The sequence below is a fragment of the Gobius niger genome (genome assembly GCF_951799975.1).
Source record: "Gobius niger genome assembly, chromosome: 5".
Classification (NCBI taxonomy): domain Eukaryota; kingdom Metazoa; phylum Chordata; class Actinopteri; order Gobiiformes; family Gobiidae; genus Gobius; species Gobius niger.
In genome coordinates this window covers 37,282,150-37,301,880 of record NC_136856.1, presented here as the reverse complement: position 1 = coordinate 37,301,880, position 19,731 = coordinate 37,282,150, and the positions used below count along the sequence as shown (strand labels likewise).

The 19,731-nt window shown below is 42.9% G+C and overlaps 2 protein-coding genes across 2 annotated transcripts; both read left to right on the top strand.

The window, feature by feature from the left end:
* Positions 1-2,655: 2,655 nt before the first annotated feature.
* On the top strand, positions 2,656-6,546 carry LOC306963078 (MICOS complex subunit Mic60-like; the record flags this gene model as incomplete). The annotated part of the gene is made up of 3 exons (XM_079556532.1): positions 2,656-2,781; positions 5,991-6,055; positions 6,357-6,546. The coding sequence occupies exons 1-3, from the start codon at positions 2,740-2,742 to the stop codon at positions 6,544-6,546; spliced, it is 297 nt and encodes a 98-aa protein (XP_079412658.1). The 5' UTR covers positions 2,656-2,739.
* A 2,408-nt stretch (positions 6,547-8,954) lies between these two features.
* On the top strand, positions 8,955-19,189 carry LOC306963161 (MICOS complex subunit MIC60-like). The gene is made up of 11 exons (XM_079556638.1): positions 8,955-9,090; positions 11,384-11,476; positions 11,661-11,807; positions 12,109-12,242; positions 14,038-14,141; positions 14,213-14,348; positions 15,170-15,299; positions 15,586-15,809; positions 16,390-16,521; positions 18,227-18,356; positions 18,437-19,189. Exons 1-11 carry the CDS (start codon positions 9,000-9,002, stop codon positions 19,042-19,044), a joined length of 1,929 nt encoding a protein of 642 aa, XP_079412764.1. The 5' UTR covers positions 8,955-8,999; the 3' UTR covers positions 19,045-19,189.
* Positions 19,190-19,731: the final 542 nt, after the last annotated feature.

Here is a 19,731-nt window from a genome sequence, read left to right as displayed (position 1 = left end):
TGAATGCCCCAGTAAAGTGGGCGTGTGCTTTGTGGTGGCTTTGAGCTGTGAGAGCTGAGCAGGAGCTGTAACACCGTGAACAATGTTTAACTGGACATGATGAACTGTAATCATTTGTTCTGTTTTTTCTGTTTGTGATTCAAAATAAATGTTTATGAAATGAGCCCAGCGGGTCTAACTGGTGCAGTCGACACGTTTTATATCGAACACAAAAGATCTCACTTCTATGTGTTAAAGGTGAATTCATCCATTAAGTTTGAGACAATATGAGAAAAGATTTGTCAAAAAGGCTCTGGTGTTTGGTGAAAAGGCTTCTTGGGAACTGTGTAACTGAGAAAGTCTGGTGTAGGTTTCAGTAGTGATGTAATCCTACACAGACGACATAAAGAATGTGAACTTTAGTTCTGAGAAAAAAATCATTTATGTTGAACCGAGTGTGGAGTGAATGAACAAGAGACTTGTGACACAGGCTTGTAAAGTGCAACACAAGTGTAAGCTGTTATTATTTATGAGGCTACAGTCCTGTCGGGCTTTGGACTAAATCAGATCTATTTTACAATCATAGCTCATTGTTCGTAATTTATCAGAAAAGGTTTCCTCAGTAGCATTTTTCTGATTCCATTATGCATTATATTATAATTTTGTTCATAGACCGCAGCAATACACTTCTGATTTAGTTTGGCCTCAAGGGACTTGGAGACCGATGAACTAATCCATTAACATTTTCTAAACAAAAAATGTAAAAAATATATTTTTACTCAAGTAAGAAACGGATACTTCATTATGATCTTACTCAAGTGTAAGTAGAAACCACCACATGATAAAACTACTCAATTTTTGGAAAAAGTTTCTCGAGTACATGTAGCTACTTGAGTAAATGTGACTTGAGAACTACTCGCCTCTAAAGGTGTTTTATTTGTCATTATAAAACTACTGTACAATGAAATGTGTCCTCTGCATTTGACCCACCCCTGGACGGCACAAGGAGCAGTGGGCTCTCCAGATGTGGAGCCGGGCTGATGGTCAGAATCACCTGGTCGGAGGATTCACCTATTGTATATTATTATATTGTACATGTTATATATATGCGACTAGAACAGGGCTGTCAAACTCATTTTGGGTCACGGGCCGCATATAATAGAGAAAATGTTTCCAATAAATGAATAATAATAAACTGTGATTTGATCAAAGCCCCAACATGACTGAAGTTTCATTAATAACATCGGCTTAAACTGCTTTACAAGCCTGTGTCACGAGTTCCTCAGAGTACTACATAGTCGTTATTCATTCACTCGGTGGTGGTGAGCTGTTTATGAAGCCACAGCCGTCCTGGGGCAGACTGTCCATTTGCCACATGGCTATATAACAGGGGCGGACTGGCCATATGTCCATTCTGGAAGAGCACAGACGGGCCACCAGTCCCGCCTCAACCGAGCTTTACCCAAATCTAAAAGCTAAAAAGAAAAGCATCAAAATAGCGAGAAAAAGAGGATGAAAAGTCAACAAAAACATGAGAAAAACACGGACAAAAAAACTACAAAAACGTGAGAAAAAAACAACAAAAATATGACAAAAATGTGGCGACATTTTGTAGGTCTTAGCTTTCAAATGAGGCGTTACATTGTTGATCTCCAGTCGAGAAGCTTTTAGATTTGGGTAAAGCCCAGAATAAAAAAAAACATGAATCTAAAAGGAACTCCGTGGAGTATGGAGTACCACAAGGCTCAATTTTGGGACCATTATTATTTATATTAATGATTTTGCTTCTGTTTCTACGACCACCTTTCCCGCTCTTTTTGCTGATGATGCCAATAAAAAAATAATAATAAAATACCGAACTGGGGAAAATGCACTCGTTAATGTTAAGGCGGGGGGTAAGAGGTTAAAATATGTATTTGTGGAAGTGTCACATTTACGCTAATTTGGGCCAGGCTGGTCAGAGTCCAGGGCTGTTTTTCAGTCCCAGTCCGCCCCTGCTATATAATGTGTTGTTCAGCTCTTATTATGTCAGTGCCCTCTGCTGGACACGTGTGGAACTCTATCCTTTAAAAAAAATATTATTACTTAAAGGGGCTGGAAGCAAGTTCATCATTTTATACTCACTACTGCCACCTCAGGCCATATGTGTAACTGCACCTTCTATATTAAGCTCGTGCATGACGGCAATTCGGGCCGAAGTGACACATTTTTGAGTGACCGTACAGGATTTTAGAGGCAGTTGTGGTGAACAGGTCTGAGCTCATTCTACACATTAGGACATGGCTGGAACATGTAGGGGGAGGAAAATACTTAATTTTAACATTTTTAAACTCCTTATAGTCACTTTAATGCCCCCATAGTGGCTGGAATCAAAAATCATAACTTTTTTTTTTTTTTACATACTCTGGAATCTATGCTCTACAGGGCGGGGGCCGTATGTTTGACACCCCTGGACTAGAATCACAGTAAGTACTATTTTCTGTCGGGGACAACACAAATGAATTGAAAGAGTTATTGTCAAATTGCCTCTGTCATTAATGTTTTATCTTTAATCTGTTTTATTAGTTACATTTTCTCTCCTCTCCTCCTCTTCTGCTGCGGGAAACCCTCCGGTCCGGCAGGGGGCGCTGTTCGGAGGGCGTGCGTCACAGTGGCTGCCTGTCCGAGCGCTGCTGCTGCCATAGCGGGACTGCTGCGGAGATAAGTGCCCCCGGTGTCCTCTCCAGTGTCCTCTCCGTGCGACATAGCGGGACAGGGACCATGCTGCGGGTCTGTGTGCGGGGGGCGAAGGCGTCAGCCCGGGTAAGACCCTCTCCTTATCCCCCGGCTGGCCCGTGTCATTCACTGACCCACACACAGCTCCCCGAGGTGCTAACGCGGGGATCGATACTTCACATTCGGCTCTTTATTTGGGGCGTTTATCGAGTTCACGTGGAAACCCCCCCGCAGTCTGACCCCCGGGCCGAGGGTCTCCTGGCTTTATGCCGGGGCAGAGGGTCTGTCTGTGGGAGGACGGGCGGGCCTCGGCTCCGTGACCAAAATGGCAGGAGGCTAATGTCATGGAAGTGTGCAGGAGCCGCGTCCACAAACACGCCCCGTCCCGACTGTCCCGACGGTACGGACTGTCCTGTGAGCTTAAAGGGCGGCACAACTCTGGCTATTTTAAAGATTCAAGGTCGACAGTCATGATTATTGTCAGAATCACTCTTTAGTATTGCTGTGGTCCAAGGCTGTAGCGTATCTTCTGTGTTATTGCTGAACACTACAGCCTGACAGGTTTGAATGCTTTGGAAAATATGACTTATTTAGAAGGATGACATCAGATATCATTTTATTTCAGTAACTCCTACCTGAACATGTTTTCTCCTGCTCTCCAAATCTTCCAAATCTAAAAGCTTCTTCAAAATAGCGACAAAAAATGAGAAGAAAATGAGGATTTAAATTGACAAAAATCCAGCAAAAAAGTGACAAAGATCCAGCAAAAAAAGACAAAAATCCGACAAAAAAGTGACAAAAATCCAGCTAAAAAATTACAAAAATCCAGCAAAAAAAGACAAAAATCCAGCAAAAAAAGACAAAAATCCAGCAAAAAAAAGACAAAAATCCAGCAAAAAAAAGACAAAAATCCAGCAAAAAAAAGACAAAAATCCAGCAAAAAAAGTGACAAAAATCCAGCAAAAAAACACAAAAATCCAGCAAAAAAACACAAAAATCCAGCAAAAAGTCATGATTATTGTCAGAATCACTCTTTAGTATTGCTGTGGTCCAAGGCTGTAGCGTATCTTCTGTGTTATTGCTGAACACTACAGCCTGACAGGTTTGAATGCTTTGGAAAATATGACTTATTTAGAAGGATGACATCAGATATCATTTTATTTCAGTAACTCCTACCTGAACATGTTTTCTCCTGCTCTCCAAATCTTCCAAATCTAAAAGCTTCTTCAAAATAGCGACAAAAAATGAGAAGAAAATGAGGATTTAAATTGACAAAAATCCAGCAAAAAAAGAGAAAAGTCCAACAAAAAAGTGACAAAAATCCAGCAAAAAATTGACAAAAATCCAGCAAAAAAGTGACAAAAATCCAGCAAAAAAGACAAAAATCCAGCAAAAAAAGACAAAAATCCAGCAAAAAATGACAAAAATCCAGCAAAAAATGACAAAATTCCAGCAAAAAAAAAGACAAAAATTCAGCAAAAAAAAAGACAAAAATTCAGCAAAAAAAAAAGACAAAAATTCAGCAAAAAAAAAAGACAAAAATTCAGCAAAAAAAGACAAAAATCCAGCAAAAAAAAGACAAAAATCCAGCAAAAAAGTGACAAAAATCCAGCAAAAAAGTGACAAAAATTCAGCAAAAAAAATGACAAAAATTCAGCAAAAAAAAAAGACAAAAATCCAGCAAAAAAGACAAAAATCCAGCAAAAAAGACAAAAATCCAGAAAAAAAACACAAAAATCCAGAAAAAAAGTGACAAAAATCCAGGAAAAAAAGTGACAAAAATCCAGCCAAAAAACACAAAAATCCAGCAAAAAAAGTGACAAAAATCCTGCAAAAAAAAAAAAGACAAAAATCCAGCAAAAAAAGACAAAAATCCAACAAAAAATGACAAAAATCCAGAAAAAAAACACAAAAATCCAGAAAAAAAAGACAAAAATCCAGCAAAAAAACACAAAAATCCAGCAAAAAAACACAAAAATTCAGCAAAAAAGACAAAAATCCAGCAAAAAAAAAAGACAAAAATCCAGCAAAAAAAGACAAAAATCCAACAAAAAATGACAAAAATCCAGCAAAAAAAGACAAAAATCCAACAAAAAAAGACAAAAATCCAACAAAAATTGACAAAAATCCAGCAAAAAAGTGACAAAAATCCAGCAAAAAAGACAAAAATCCAGCAAAAAAAGACAAAAATCCAGCAAAAAATGACAAAAATCCAGCAAAAAATGACAAAATTCCAGCAAAAAAAAAGACAAAAATTCAGCAAAAAAAATGACAAAAATTCAGCAAAAAAATAAGACAAAAATTCAGCAAAAAAAGACAAAAATCCAGCAAAAAAAAAAAGACAAAAATCCAGCAAAAAGGTGACAAAAATCCAGCAAAAAAGTGACAAAAATCCAGCAAAAAAAATGACAAAAATTCAGCAAAAAAAAAAGACAAAAATCCAGCAAAAAAGACAAAAATCCAGCAAAAAATGACAAAAATCCAGCAAAAAAAGTGACAAAAATCCAGCAAAAAAGCACAAAAATCCAGCAAAAAAGACAAAAATCCAGAAAAAAAACACAAAAATCCAGAAAAAAAGTGACAAAAATCCAGGAAAAAAAGTGACAAAAATCCAGCCAAAAAACACAAAAATCCAGCAAAAAAAGTGACAAAAATCCAGAAAAAAAAAAGACAAAAATCCAGCCAAAAAACACAAAAATCCAGCAAAAAAAGACAAAAATCCTGCACAAAAAAAAAAGACAAAAATCCAGCAAAAAAAGACAAAAATCCAACAAAAAATGACAAAAATCCAGCAAAAAAAGACAAAAATCCAACAAAAAAAGACAAAAATCCAACAAAAAATGACAAAAATCCAGCAAAAAAACAAAAAAATCCAGCAAAAAAACACAAAAATTCAGCAAAAAAGACAAAATTCCAACAAAAAAAGGAAAAAAATCCAGCAAAAAAAAGACAAGAATCCAGCAAAAAAAAATACAAAAATCCAACAAAAAATGACAAAAATCCAGCAAAAAAAGACAAAAATCCAACAAAAATATGACAAAAATCCAGCAAAAAAAGACAAAAATCCAGCAAAAAAATTACAAAAATCCATTGGGATACGGTTCTGCACATTTAGAACAAAGGTTTAGCTTTGTCTTTTAAGTGGAATAATGGCTAAATGTGTAGATCCTACCACAGCTTTCACCGTCTCACTAATGTCACAAATATCTACTTTTAGAATCTGTTCAATCGATGGCGTCCTGATAAATGACTGTATTCTCTCTAATGTTTTGAACTTTTTTCTCCTTTTTTTTCAGTGGAAATATGGAACAAATCCCTTTAACAGTCTCCAGCCTCGCCACTACTCCTCCAATGAATCCAGGTACATTCTGTTTAGAAGTTTACCAATGCCCACGGCACACAGGAGCAGTTTATTGACAGTGTCTGATGTGGATATACCTCCCATGCACAAACAAACCGATACTTTACACTTGCTTTACAATATCGATGTCTGAACAATACCTTTTTCAATACTTATATGAAAACTATGTATCTAGAACCAGAAAACAGAACAATAGTAATTTAGTCCATAATATTTCCATTAAATTTGCCATTATTTTTTCGTACGTACCCGTTAAACTGTTTGCACTCAGCCCTAGTAACATGTGTGCCCGTGTACCCAGCACCGCGGTGAAAGTGGGCGCGGCGGCGGTGGTCGGGCTGGGCGGAGGCGTCGGAGGAACTGTCCTCTACGCCAAATGGGACCCTGCGTTCAGAGCGGCGGTGGAGAAGAACGTCCCCTATGCCGACGGGCTGCTGGGAGCCGTGTTAGGGCCGTCTGTGGAGCGTCCTGCGCCGAGAAAGAAGGTCTGATACTCGACTCCAACTCCCTCTCTCCTCACTGTGCAATCTTACAGACTGTCACTTTAATGGTGAGCACTAAGCCGGTCTCGTTGATCCGGTTAAACATCACGGTGCTCAGTTGTTGCATTTCAGCTTCAGCAGCAACAAGAGGCAAAGAAGCGTTTATATATATATTTTATATATATATATTTTTTTTCTATCACACAGGGACGTTTTCAGTGAATACAAAATGCACTTTCAAAATGATTATCACGTTTATTAAGGGAAGGAAAGCTCTGTGTGAAGACGTGAATTAGGGCTGCACGATATTGAAGTGACTTGCGATATGCGATATGGCTGTGCAATATCGCGATAACGATATTATTACGATATTACACCAAACACGATATGTTCCATTTTTTTCAGCAAATCGTGTCAGAAGAAGACTTGAAAAACACCCAATCAGGACCAAAACAAGGGTAGAATTTAACCTCTTCACTCCCGCCTGAACCGAGAGGATCGTTTTCCTCACTGGGTATTCAACTCATTTTTGAAACTTTTTTGTCTTTTTTTTGTCTTTTTTTTTTCTTCATTTTTTTCGTCAAATTTTTGTTATTTTTTGGTCAATTTATTAGCAATTTTTCGTCATGTTTTTGTCACATTTTTGTCATGTTTTTGTCACATTTTTGTCATTTTTTTGTCACATTTTTGTCATTTTTTTGTCAAATTTTTATCACATTTTTGTCATTTTTTTGTCAAATTTTTATCACATTTTTGTCACATTTTTGTATTTTTTTTTTGTCATATTTTGTCACATTTTTGTCATGTTTTCGTCCTTTTTTGTCACATTTCCATCATTGTTTTCGTCTCAGTTTTGTTGCTTTTTCACAGCTTTTTTCCAGAAGCTTTTGGATTGGGGTAAAGCCAAACTGGAGAAAATGTGCTCGGTTCAGGTGGGAGTTAAGGGGTTAACAAAGCTAGTAAATGTTAAACTAAAACTGAACTTTTACACATGACTTCAATGCATGGGTGGATTTCAGTCAGATGAAGGCTATGGGGATGTTGCGATATATTGTGGCTTCTCGCGATACGGATATTGCATCAGCTAATATCGCGATACGATATTTTTTGCGATATATTGTGCAGCCCTAACGTGAATGCCTCTGTGATTATCTGTGATTGACCAGATTTTTCGGAAAAGCTGAGTTCAGTTTCTTTGGCCACTCCCAAGTCTGATTACCTCCAAGTTTGTTGAATCGAGAAAACATCACATTTAGACCGGTCAGACAAATAAAGAAGGCGACAAAATCTCATAAGAAAACCTATAACGCCACGAAATGAGTCCAAGAGTGTAATGACGACCATCCATGAGGTCACCAGAGAACCCTGAAGGACGTCTGAAGATCTGCCGCTTCACTGGGCTCAGTCAAAGTCTATAACTATAAGACAGACACTGAGCAGAAATGGCCTCCACGGAGAGTTCTGAGGGGAATAAGAACGCAACAGCTCGTCTCTCATTCGAATGATTCCCAAGACTTTTAGAGAAATGGTCTGTGGACTGACGAGACCAATCAGAATCAGAACAGGATTTATTGCCATTGTCATGAACAAGTTCACAACCATGAATTTGACTCGGTATCTGTTTACGCAGATGCGCCGAACAGACCGTTCCATGTCGCCCCTTATTGTTGCTGAAAGTGTAAATCACAGTAAAGCAAAGCACATACATGCACAATTATACACAAGATTAGGACAGTACACATTACAGGCGGAAAACCCGCTGGAACTTCTTCTATGGTACAATAGGAAGGGGAGGCAGGTAGAGAGAGTCAGTGAGTTGAACTTTTGTCTCGTCTGCCAGTCAAACGTGGAGGTGTCAGTGTGACGGTCTGGGGCTTCGCTGCTTCAGGACCTGGACAACCTGCTGTCATTATTTTGATGAAATAATGAATTCTACCAGGAACTCCTGGAGGAGAACGTCCGGCCATCAGTCCAAGCCCCTGAGCTCTTTGGCTCTTTGGCCAGGCAGCAGGACAAGGATCCCAAACATACCAACAAGTTCACTTCTTCTTGGAGTGGCCAGGTCAAAGTCCAGACTTAAATCCATTTGAGATGCAGCTGTGGTGTGAACTACTTCATGCACAAAAAATCAGCCTCATATTTACACCGAAAAGCTGTTATTCATGTTGTTTGACCTCATACTAAATCTGCACAGTCACAGTGAAATCAAAAGCTCAGTTTAGAAAATGTTTGCGTGAGTCGAACCGAGATTTCCATCGTTGACAAAGCCGTTGTTTGTAATCAAACCTTTGAGAGCTGTGTATTCAGTAAGAGAGGGAGAAAGTGGCCTCTGTGAACTAGCAAAAAACGTGTCTCACTAACTTCTGAATATGTCAATGCATCAGGCTCTAGTATTGTGTTCGAATAAGCTGGACTTTGGTCATTTGTGTTTGTTGTAGGTTGACGTGAGACAGCCCCCAAGCATGTTGGAGCAGACCCTGAAGGAGGTCAAACCCACAGCAGTCGGCAAAGCCAAAGAGGAGCCTCCGCCGCCCCCAGCACAGACTATAGAAGGTACGAGTGTGTCCATGGAGTCGGACATCAGTGCAAAATGGCAGCACTTTGGCATCGGGAACACACATTACATGATCAAATTTCCGTTTCCTTTTTTAATGGGATTTCTAAAGCCCATGCAAGCCTGGGAACTTCAATTGACGAGTCGCTGTTTGAATTTTCCTGCCCAGACCAGCAACAGGCCAGCAGCAAACCTAGTTCTACCCGGACAGCAGGTACTCGGCCTAATGCGGCAGCACTAGGAGAGGTTTGAGGACAGAAAAACATATACAAGTCTATGATTGGGCGAGTCTTTAAAATAAACCTGTTGTAGACGCTGAGCAGAGCCGTCGGAATGGGGTAGGCAAGGTAGGCAGCTGCCGCGGGCCCCCAGCTGAAGGGGGGGCCCCCGATGGCCGCACAGTCATTTAGGCTGTGTATCTGTGCTCTTCAAACAGTATCTACCACTGTAGTCAAACCACCACAGTGAGACAGTGCTATCACTCTCCGGTACTGCTCCGTTAGAGGGGCCCCCAAACAAGAGGGAGTTCCCCTATGCAACGACAAATACTGTGGGCGCCCTGATCACTGTGATGTTGAAGTGACATCCACCGTCGCGCACCCCCCATCATGTGTTTGGTGCCCCATACCCTGAGGATCTTGCCAGTTTGTTTAAAGGAAAGATTTAGGGGGTACGTGAGACAGTCGGGAACCACTGGTTTACATGACCACAATGGTTTATGTAGAATATTAAAGGAACAGGCCTCCGTTTTCCCACACTGAGATATGTTCTTACCTGAGCTTAGACGAGTTGATACGTACCTGTCTGGTCTTTGTGCCCGTGGAAGAGCGTGGTAGTTTCCAACTTCACCCCCGTTTGGAGCTATAGGAATACACTGGGAGAGGCCAAATGCTAACAACATCTTTGGTCGTTTTGCATGACTGAGCGCACGCACAAAGACCAGACAGGTGCACATCAACTCGCCTAAGCTCAGGCAAGAACATATCTCAGTGTGGAAAAATGGTGGCTTGTTCCTTTAAGCAAAGTACACACACTCTATTGAACAAGATCATGTGGACTAGGGTTGGGCGATGTCCCCTTAATTGGCCGTTGACGATGTTTACAGTGAACCATCGTGATGGACGATGATATCGTCCATCTCTTAATATAAGCATTTTTTAAAGACATTTACATAGCCTATATAGAAGCTGCATATTACTATTTATGTTAGGAAAATGTGAGATTGAGGATAAATGGATCTAAACTAAACATGATCTGAACAGAGTCATGGAACACGACTTTTGCAAAAGAAATGTGTTAAAACTTGTGCGTAAAGTCTGAGAGGAGAACGACTCATTCAGTGCGTCAACTCCTCAATACCAGTGCTCTTCTCACACTAATACAAATGTAAATCGGAGCTTATTATTTGCATTTGCTCAGTTTTAACGTAATGTAAGAAACAGTGGGTGAACGGGACAATATGTAGATGTTTGCGTTTTTGAAGCCACTCCACGCGCCGCCCGGTTTGTGAGCTGTAACCTCGTACCTCCTACACCGCACCTCTCTCTCCTCTCTCTTTCCTCTCTCGGTCCTTCGTGAGAATAATCCAAACCCATGCGTGCTCATCTAGCTCCGATGTGAGAGCCATCTCGTCATTTTAAAACGGTTCAAGTTTCCGTACGAAAGCACAAAGCAAAGCAAAACCACGCGCTGTTAAACTCTGAGCTGCAAAGAGAGAGAGAGAGAGGGAGAGAGAGCTCCGTGCGTCAGAAATAGAGCTTACTTTGATATTACGGCAAACACATCATGACTTCGGGCAGGCCACTGAAAGTAGTGAAAGTATTAGTTATATCCGTGATTTAATTTACTGTGCAATCCCTGCAAAGTTTGTAGGTTTACAAGGCCTACAGAAGACCAGTGCGTGTTTCTGACAGGAGGGTGGCTCTCCATCGTGACGTGGCTAATCCATCACGATGAACCCTAATGTGGACAACATTGCATGAATGACATTGTTTTTGTACCTGAAGGCTCAGTGAAATAGAGCGTAGAGCTGTAACCTGTGGATCATGACGAGGGAGCGCTCAGTGAAGCGTCGCCACTTTCTTCAGACCCTGTGCCGGTTTCTGTTCACCAATGTCCCTTTCGCTTCTCTGTCCCTACTTTCTACCTCAGATGTGATGATTGATTTAGGGAAGGAGGGATTTGAAAAGCAATGATTCTTGTGTTGAAAGAGGTCTCTCTCCACAGCGATGGGCAGTTTTTCTGTTTGTTGTTTCCCGTCTTTATGCCGTAATATTCCCTTTGGTTTTCCAGAGGCGTCCGCCGAGGCCACTCACATCATCTCAGCCATGAGTGAAGTTCAGTCAGTGCCTGCTCCACATGATACAGAGGCCGCAGTGGTCAAAGGTGGGTCCTGATGTGTGCAGCTCTGTGGCTACATATGTATTTACAACCAGCCAGTATAGAGTGAATGAAGGATAAATCCCCTTACTCTTTGTCAAGTGCTTTGGCTGACTCGTGTCATGAGAGAGATGCTTTATAAGACTCCTTTCCTTTCCCCTGTGATTTCATGTCCTTTGTTTGTTCTCAGAAGTGGCTGAGGAGTGTCACGAATGTAAAGCTGCTCCACTGCCCGCGGACACACCTCTAGAGTCCGAGCCGCTAAAGGAGCGTCCGGTGGAAGAAGTGTCTGCCAGGCTGGCTGAGCAGGACCAGGCTGAGAAGCAGATCCTCGAGTGTAAGAAGCCTCCTCAGTCTTTCTCTTTGGCCGAGATCAAGATTTGATCATGTTTCACGTACACTTGAATGTCTTTTTAGCTATAACTAAAGTCATTTCACTTCTGAAAGTTCACACTTCACATCAAACATAAAAACACTGAATATGACCAAAAAGCAGACCATGATTAGTTTTTTATCGTCATGTCGCCCAGCCCTAGACTGCAGTCCTACACGAGCAAATATCTGAACTACATTCTGATCATGTTCAACTATTTCATCCATTTTGACTATTGAACTGTTTTTACTGTTTTTACCCCCAGCCATTGCAGTCAATCTGGAGGAGTCGTTGGCCAACTCTGCTAAAGCCACGCTGACGGCCATCGGGGCCCAGGAGGCTGCGCTACAGGCCGTCTCCCAGCACACGGTCAAGCTGAAGGAGGCCATGGAGGCTGAGGTACTGAGGCCCACAGGCTTTCACCTGCGCGATGACCACAGTCAGGACCATGACAAATCTTATTTCTTTATCTATTTCCATAACAGTGACAAGCTAAAAACTGCTCTTTGGTGACTAAAACATGAGATGTTTACGAGTTTTCAGAGATGAAACAAAAATGTGTGGTTCGTCAGACGTTCTCTCAGGGCCTGAGCGCTGGAGAACACCCCGCATACAAAGTCACATGGACTCTCACGCAGCACTAAGACTGGACTACAACATCGACTAAAACTTACTACAATGATCCAGAGCTAAAATCAAAGTGTCAAAAGCGTCTGGTTTACATGTGAAATATCTGGTGGACACGCTTCTGGGAGCGCCGAGAGATCCCGCGATGCGTCCCACACGCCTCTTGTGTGGTGCGTTTTTAAGCGTTTCACGGGTCGGCCACTTGTGCGTTTTGAGATTTCGAGTTTCTGACGCGCGTCCAGTGTCTCCAGCACGGCCAACGCTTGTGCTGAAATCTTTTAACTTTGGGTGAAATTTGAGGCGCGTCAGCCAATCTTTCCCCAACAGAGGCGTAGGGCGGAGCCACCGCAGATGTAAACAAGTCATGGAGGATAAGCTTCACTGTGAACCGGACCTACAGCAGCTCTGGGGCTTTTACAAAGTCACACATCAGTGTTTCTGTCACTTAAACACCCAGGATTGAGCCTGGGAATACACATGCTGCTGTGTGCGCTCGAATCATGTCGAACTCGGGACCATGGCCAAAATCTTGGCATGGATTTGGGGACCAATCACAGAACGAGGAGGGACGCGCTATTCGACATACGGAAGTTTTAGTTTGTTTATGGATAAAACATTTAAAAATAAAAATGAAAACGTTTATTTACAGATCCAACATGACCGCAGCGACTCCATCTTTCTATCAAGCTTCAGACCGAGTTGTAAATAGTTTAGCGGGTACGTCATGCGTCATCAGATACAATTGATCCGACTGGCTGTGGCTACATGCAGCGCATATGATAGACATTCAGCCCAATAAACAACTATGGACAATAATACACGTTTTAATGCGACAAAAAGAATTGACTAAATATAACTTGTGATATTTTGTCTGGCAATAGACAGACAATAGACACTACTCAGGATTTAAAGCAGCGACAAGATTATTTCAGTGACTGTATCTACGCTGAGAATGTGTTTGGGCCTTGATGATGCAGAGCATTCCCAAAGCTAATGCTACGAGCTAATGCTCAGATCCATCATGTTCAGACAACAAACTAATAACGTCAATAAAACCACCATCTGCATAAAGCAAGTGTTTTACAATGATCACACACTGAGATGGCGTGTTGATTTTGTAGTTTATTGCTCATACTTCATCTACAATTGGCTGTAGCCGACCTTAGCATGGTTAGCATCCGGAGTTAGTTAACCTAACCTAACCTTTTCATCAACAATGAGCTGTAGTCAATTGCATCTAGCTAACCGGGCTAACCTAGCCTAGCCACTTGCCACCGGCACAAATAATGTCCCTCTATTCAAATGTATGGGCTGGGTATCGACTTAAATACTGGGGAGATCCTGGCGTAAACCACGGGGATGTGGTTGAAGATCCATGGGACATGGTAGTTGGCAAAGAGGGACTAGTAGCCCCAAAGCAGCAGTTATTTGTCATGTCACTGTCCTTCCACAGTGTGGCCTCAGAACACACTTTGAGGTGACGCGCATTCAGGGCAGAGTCTGAACGTAGCATAAGACGGCTGCCAAAAACAACACTGGCTTTCTCTCACTTGACTGTGTTCCTCAGGTTCCCTCTGAGGAGAAGTCTGCTCAGTGGAAGGCTCTAGAAGCGGCTCTGATCAACAGAAGCAATGCCGTTAATGATGCGCGTGCAGCCCTGGGAGATGCCCGGTAAATGAATGGAGAACTTTCTTCTATAACATGTACAACGGCGTGTGTGTTAAACATGTTCCTCTCTGCAGGGAGGCTCTGGACGGTCTAAAGACTGTTATCGATCAGTCCAAGGGCCTGACGGTGGCAGCAGCGCGGCCTCTGGTCTTAGCGGCCGAGGAGAATCTGCACAAAATGGTGGTGGACCTGGACAAAGTGGTCACTAAGGTAAGGGCCAAAGGAAGCACAGTTTGTGTAGAAGAAGAAGAAAGAATCTGAGTACAAGCATGAGCCAAGTATGAAGAAACATGTAACAAATGTACTGTGGTTTTATTCACAATGACAAAAAGTATTGTACATAAAACTAATGCATGTTTCAGAGCACATTTCATAAACAAGGACTGTTTCTAAAGTGCTGCACATGGCGACACCACAAGATCTAAAACACAATATAAACAATACAAATAAATGACAATGAAAGAATAATAAAATAGCAGTGAAATAAATAAAATATAATAACATAAATATAGTAGAATATATATGAGAATAAAATGCACAAAAATACACTAAAAACACACACAATGATGAGAATGAATTACTGATCCACATACATTTTTTTTTTGTCACTGGCTCTTCTTTTTTTGAAGCAGATAATGATTATTATAATGATAAAATTAGAATCTTCTAAGTACTAAATCTAAATGATAAGTCATTCTTTACTTTGCCTGGAAGCCTTCGGTCATTTGATAGAATGCCATAATGCCAGAGTTATTATTCTCTACTTTGCTTGTAACATTTATAATAAATATCTAAGACAAATATACACTAACCTGGGAATAAAAGTGCACATGAATAAAACGTGCTTATTTGCTGTGGCCTTTTAATTGAATGTAGACCTGAAGCCCTGGGTTTACTGAGTTGTAACCCTTTCTTATTGTATTCCATTTGTTTTTAAATGTGCTCTAGAGATAGATTTGGCTTGACTTGACTAAAACAAGACAATGTAGCAAAGCTGAGACCGTCAGTGACTGTGTTTGTGGCTCCCTCAGGTGCAGGCGGCGGAGTCTGAGGCCAGGGTGGTGTCCCAGTACAGTGAGCTGGTGAATGAAGCCAAGCTGCAGTTCCAGAGGGAAGTGAGCAGCCTGACTCCAGACATCCAGGCCAACTGGAAGAGCCTGAGTACGGTCACGGTCCATCAGACACTGTGTCTTTGGGCACATATATGTGTGTGTATATACTGTATGTAGCGTGTGGCGGAGAGAATGGTGGGGATCAGCTCTGTTCCCACTGCTGCCTGCAGAGGGCACTCCAACAAGATACAACACAGACCCTGGAGAAAGTGTCTTCTGTTTTCACTAAGTTGTAGGAGCACACAGTTGTGCATGACTTGTCCACTGTTAACTTTTACTGTTTGACATCTGGTCACAAAATGCAGTGGTATAGTCATCCTTTTTTGTCTGTGTAGCTGGTAAACTAAACACGGATGACCTGAATGCGCTGATCGCCCATGCACACCGGCGGATCGACCAGCTGAACAGAGAACTGGCCGAGCAGAGGGTCCGCGAGCAGATCCATTTGGAGGCTGCGCTGGAGCAGCAGAAGCTGGAGCACCACAAGGCAGCGGAGACGGCTGTGGAAAGTGCTCTGCAGCACATGAAGGAGGAGGCCCGGCTGGAGCAGGAGAGGAAGGTACTGTGAGATGGTGACTTATCCATTCTTCTTTAAAACAAGCCAAAGCTTGTTTTGTCTGTTTACATACAACTTCTCACAAATGTAACAAAGCAAACACAAGAAAACCGCGTATGAGCCGAGCAGAAACCACAAGTTGAAAAGCTTTGGGACAAAATGAGGCAGTTGGAACCTCTTTTCATTAATTGTGGCACAAAGTTTAAGGATAAATCTGGCTGTAAACATTCATTTTAATCAATCTTTACCTCTGAGCAGATAAGGGCTATGGCAATAATGAGTTTTCTGTTTGGCTTTAAAAAAAACAGTCTTTTGAAAGCCTTCCATAGTTTCTACTCCCAGTAAAGAGCCATAAACTAGTGTTAGAGGAGGAGGCAGACACAGTATCTTAGGAGGGATGAGTCTTTTAACTGTGAGGTCTGATGTGTCTGTCACACAAACCGCTAACAATGAGGTGCCACACTGACGGTGTTCATAAAGGTGCGGTTCTTTCTCCGTCCTGCGTCATCATAAACACTACAATAGAAAATGAAGGTTATACTGTGTTCCGTGGTGTCTGAGGCCTGCTTGTGTTTGTCTGTAGTTGGCCGAGCTCCGGGAGGTGATGGAGGCAGAGATGAGGACCCAGCTGAGGAGGCAGGCGGCCGCTCACACCGACCATGTGCAAGACGTGCTCAAAGTCCAGGAGCAGGAGCTGAGAGGAGAGGCACAGCAGGTCAGTGTCCTCCAAACATCCCAAAACTGAATGAGGCCCAGTACTTCATCATTTGGATTATTCCCAAATAATAACAATTAGGGATGCCAGTCTCAAGTGAAAACAGGAAGTGACCTCCCTCTCTCCTGGTGCAGCTGAATTGTTTGCCTTTTTCAATGAATTGTTTGCCTTTTTCAGCGAACCACGTCGTTTTTCTGGATACTTTTGTACGTCTTTACCGTGTTTTTGTGGAGGTTTGGTGGATTTGTTTACTTTGAGAGTCCAAAATGGTCCTGAAGAAAGCAGCTTTTTGAAGGTAAACAAACTTCTAGCTTGTCCGCTAAACCCATTCGAGATCTACAAACATCTTCTTCTGAGACACTGAACAGTGAAGAGGCACCAAGAGCCCCCACACCTGCAGCACGGAGGAGGCGTCACCAGAGGAGCTACAGGAAACAACAAAAGGGACCAACGAGGAGATGGTGATAGACTGTGGAGGGAGCTGTGCAGGAGGAAGAGGAAGGACGAGGTGGAGCTGACCAGTGCAGGACACCACGCTCTGAGACGGGGACAAGCCCAGGAGGTGGTGCACCGTTTCAGATGATCAGAGGAGACAGAGGGCAGCTACAGTTTCTCCATCCTCCAAGGTCATGCGGGTGGAGTGGCTGAAGGACAACGAGATCATCGACCCGGCCAAGGACAGGAACTTCTACATCACCGTGGACACAACCTGATCATCAAGCAGGCGCGTCTGTCCGACACGGCCAACTACACCTGTGTGGCCAAGAACATCGTGGCCAAGCGCAAGAGCTCCACCGCCGTGGTCATCGTCTACGGATTTCCCATCAACCAGTGCTCCTCCTGTGACCAAAACAGTGAAGATGGCGGCCGCGACACAACCATCTTTCACCAAAGAAAAAAAAAAAGAGTGGTGCGCACTGAATGGGTGCTGCTGCCGGATGCTCTCTCATCTAATGCAATTTCTCCATCTGTGAGATCAATAAAGTACCATCTTATCTTATCTTAAGTATTGATGCCACATGCATGTACTAATACTCATACTCATTAATGTGGTCTCAATACCAGAAACCGATATCACTTTCTCCTCTCCGCTGAAGAGAGCAAACAGCAATAAAGTGGAGAATTCTTCAGTGGAAGTCCAGTATTCCACATAGAGCTGACTTTATCACAGACTTGACTCCCCACAGCTGAGTCTGTGCTGGATTTCACCAGTACATGTTGTAAACACTGCAGACCCAGCACTGCGGTACAATGAAGACCAGATGAATAGGCTGATGTTGCTGACTAGCTTCTTAAGGTGCTGGAGAAGCGTGGATAGTTTTTTCGTTCAGTTTGGTTTGAAAAGGCCTTACTTAAGTTAAGACACTTCAAACTTCAAATCACTGACTCACCATTGCCTTCCTTATTCCCATCTCGGCACATGTTTATTTACACATCATTACATGCAGTCCCTCCTTTCGTCTTGTCACTTTCAAACCAAGCACCAGTTGCAGGATCATTTCCTCCTGTCAGAGTGAGCGCTGAGAAAGGCCTTTCAGCGGATCTGAGTTTATCTTCCCTTAGTCACATAAGCTGAGACTCAAGCATTGTCGTACTGCTCCCAGTTTGTTTATTTAGCTCATTGTAAACGGACGATCAAACATTTAGCTCACCTGTGCCACATTCTGAGACTTTTTCAAAGAGTGTGTGTCCTGTATGTTTGTAGGTTCTGAGCAGTAAGCTGCTGGAGCAGGAGACCTTATACCGTCAGCTGACTCAGGAGCAGCTGGATAACTTCACCCTGGACATGAACAGTGCGTACGCCCGGCTCACAGGCATGGAGGAGGCCATTGACAGTACGTACCCTCATTCACTTGTTCTTTCTTCTAATCAACAGCTGTTTGCTGGTAAACTTAGCCTGGTTGTTTTGTTACAGGTCATGTGGTGGCAGAGGAGGAGGCTCGCAGAGCTCACCGGCTGTGGCTTGCTGTGGAGGCCCTCTCTCACACCATGAGCACTGCGGAGGGCCAGTCCACCACCAAACCTCTGGAGCCGTCTGCCCACGTGGTGCGCGACAGCTGCCTCGATAACGAGTTTGCCTTGGCCCTGGCTGTGGCTCTGCCCAAAGAGTCTCTGGATCGAGGAGTGTACAGCGAAGCCTCTCTGCGCAGCCGCTTCCACTCGCTGCGCCCTGTGGCCCGCAGAGTGGCCCTCATCGATGAGGCTCACAACTCCTTGTACCAGTATTTCCTCTCATACCTCCAGGCAGCGCTGCTCTTTGAGTCTCCTCACCAGGCTCCGCCTGCTCAGCTCAGCGCCCAGGACTTGGACCCCTTTAAACTCTTGTCATACGCCAGCTTCTGCCTGGAGCACGGAGACCTGGAGCTGGCAGCCAAGCTGGTGAACCAGCTGAGAGGAGAGGCCCGGCGTGTGGTAGAGGACTGGCTCACAGAAGTGCGGCTCACACTGGAGACCAGGCAGGTGATCAGTCTGCTCTCTGCTTACGCTAACGCTGTGGGCTTAGGAACCAGCCAGGCCCCCTAAGCACGTCACCGAAATATGCAACACTCTTTAGTTCATCACAGAAATGCAGGGAACTCTTCATATGTTTGAGAATGTTGACATAATCATATTTGTTCCATCTGTGGTAGTCTCCCTCTAAAATCATTGTTTCACTGCTCTAAACATGTCATGCTCAGTCATTTTCCAAATCTGCACATTGAAAATAAAGTTTTAAATGTAACTCTACCAAGCTGTGTTTTCGATCATGTGGATTTGACGCAGTGACACAAACCCTCGCCTGGTTTTCACGACAGTTTGTGAGTGATTCTATCTTCCATAAAATGATCAGAGGAATCAAGTCCTTAGTGCAAAGGGGGAGGTTCGACCTCAGTGTGGACCACAGTCTCCATCATATAGTGATTTGGAGACTTTGAATCCGTCGCCTCAGACTGACGCTGAATAGTGAGTCTCTGTTTGGGGTTTGCCCAAATGTGCCAGGGGAATGACCCAGGCTTGTAGCAGCAGTCACAGGACCTGAAGTGCTATAAACACCTCTGCTTCAGTCGAGCAGCGGCTGGAGAACAACCTTACTCAGGGTTTCCTCAGGGCAAGTCATTAAATCAGATTCAAATTGGCATCAAATGTCTTAATATCATTTTTCCTTAGAGACCGAACCCTCTCAATGACATACATTTGTCAATAAACACAAAGACAAATATTTTGATCAAA

What these genes read in the sequence shown, in the direction of transcription:
- LOC306963161 (XM_079556638.1), top strand. Translation starts at nt 9,000, where the DNA reads ATGTTGGAGCAGACCCTGAAGGAGGTCAAACCCACAGCAGTCGGCAAA. An exon ending in TGGACAAAGTGGTCACTAAG is followed by an intron (nt 14,349 to 15,169) that starts GTAAGGGCCAAA and finishes TGGCTCCCTCAG; the next exon opens with GTGCAGGCGGCGGAGTCTGA. An exon ending in CATGGAGGAGGCCATTGACA is followed by an intron (nt 18,357 to 18,436) that starts GTACGTACCCTC and finishes GTTTTGTTACAG; the next exon opens with GTCATGTGGTGGCAGAGGAG.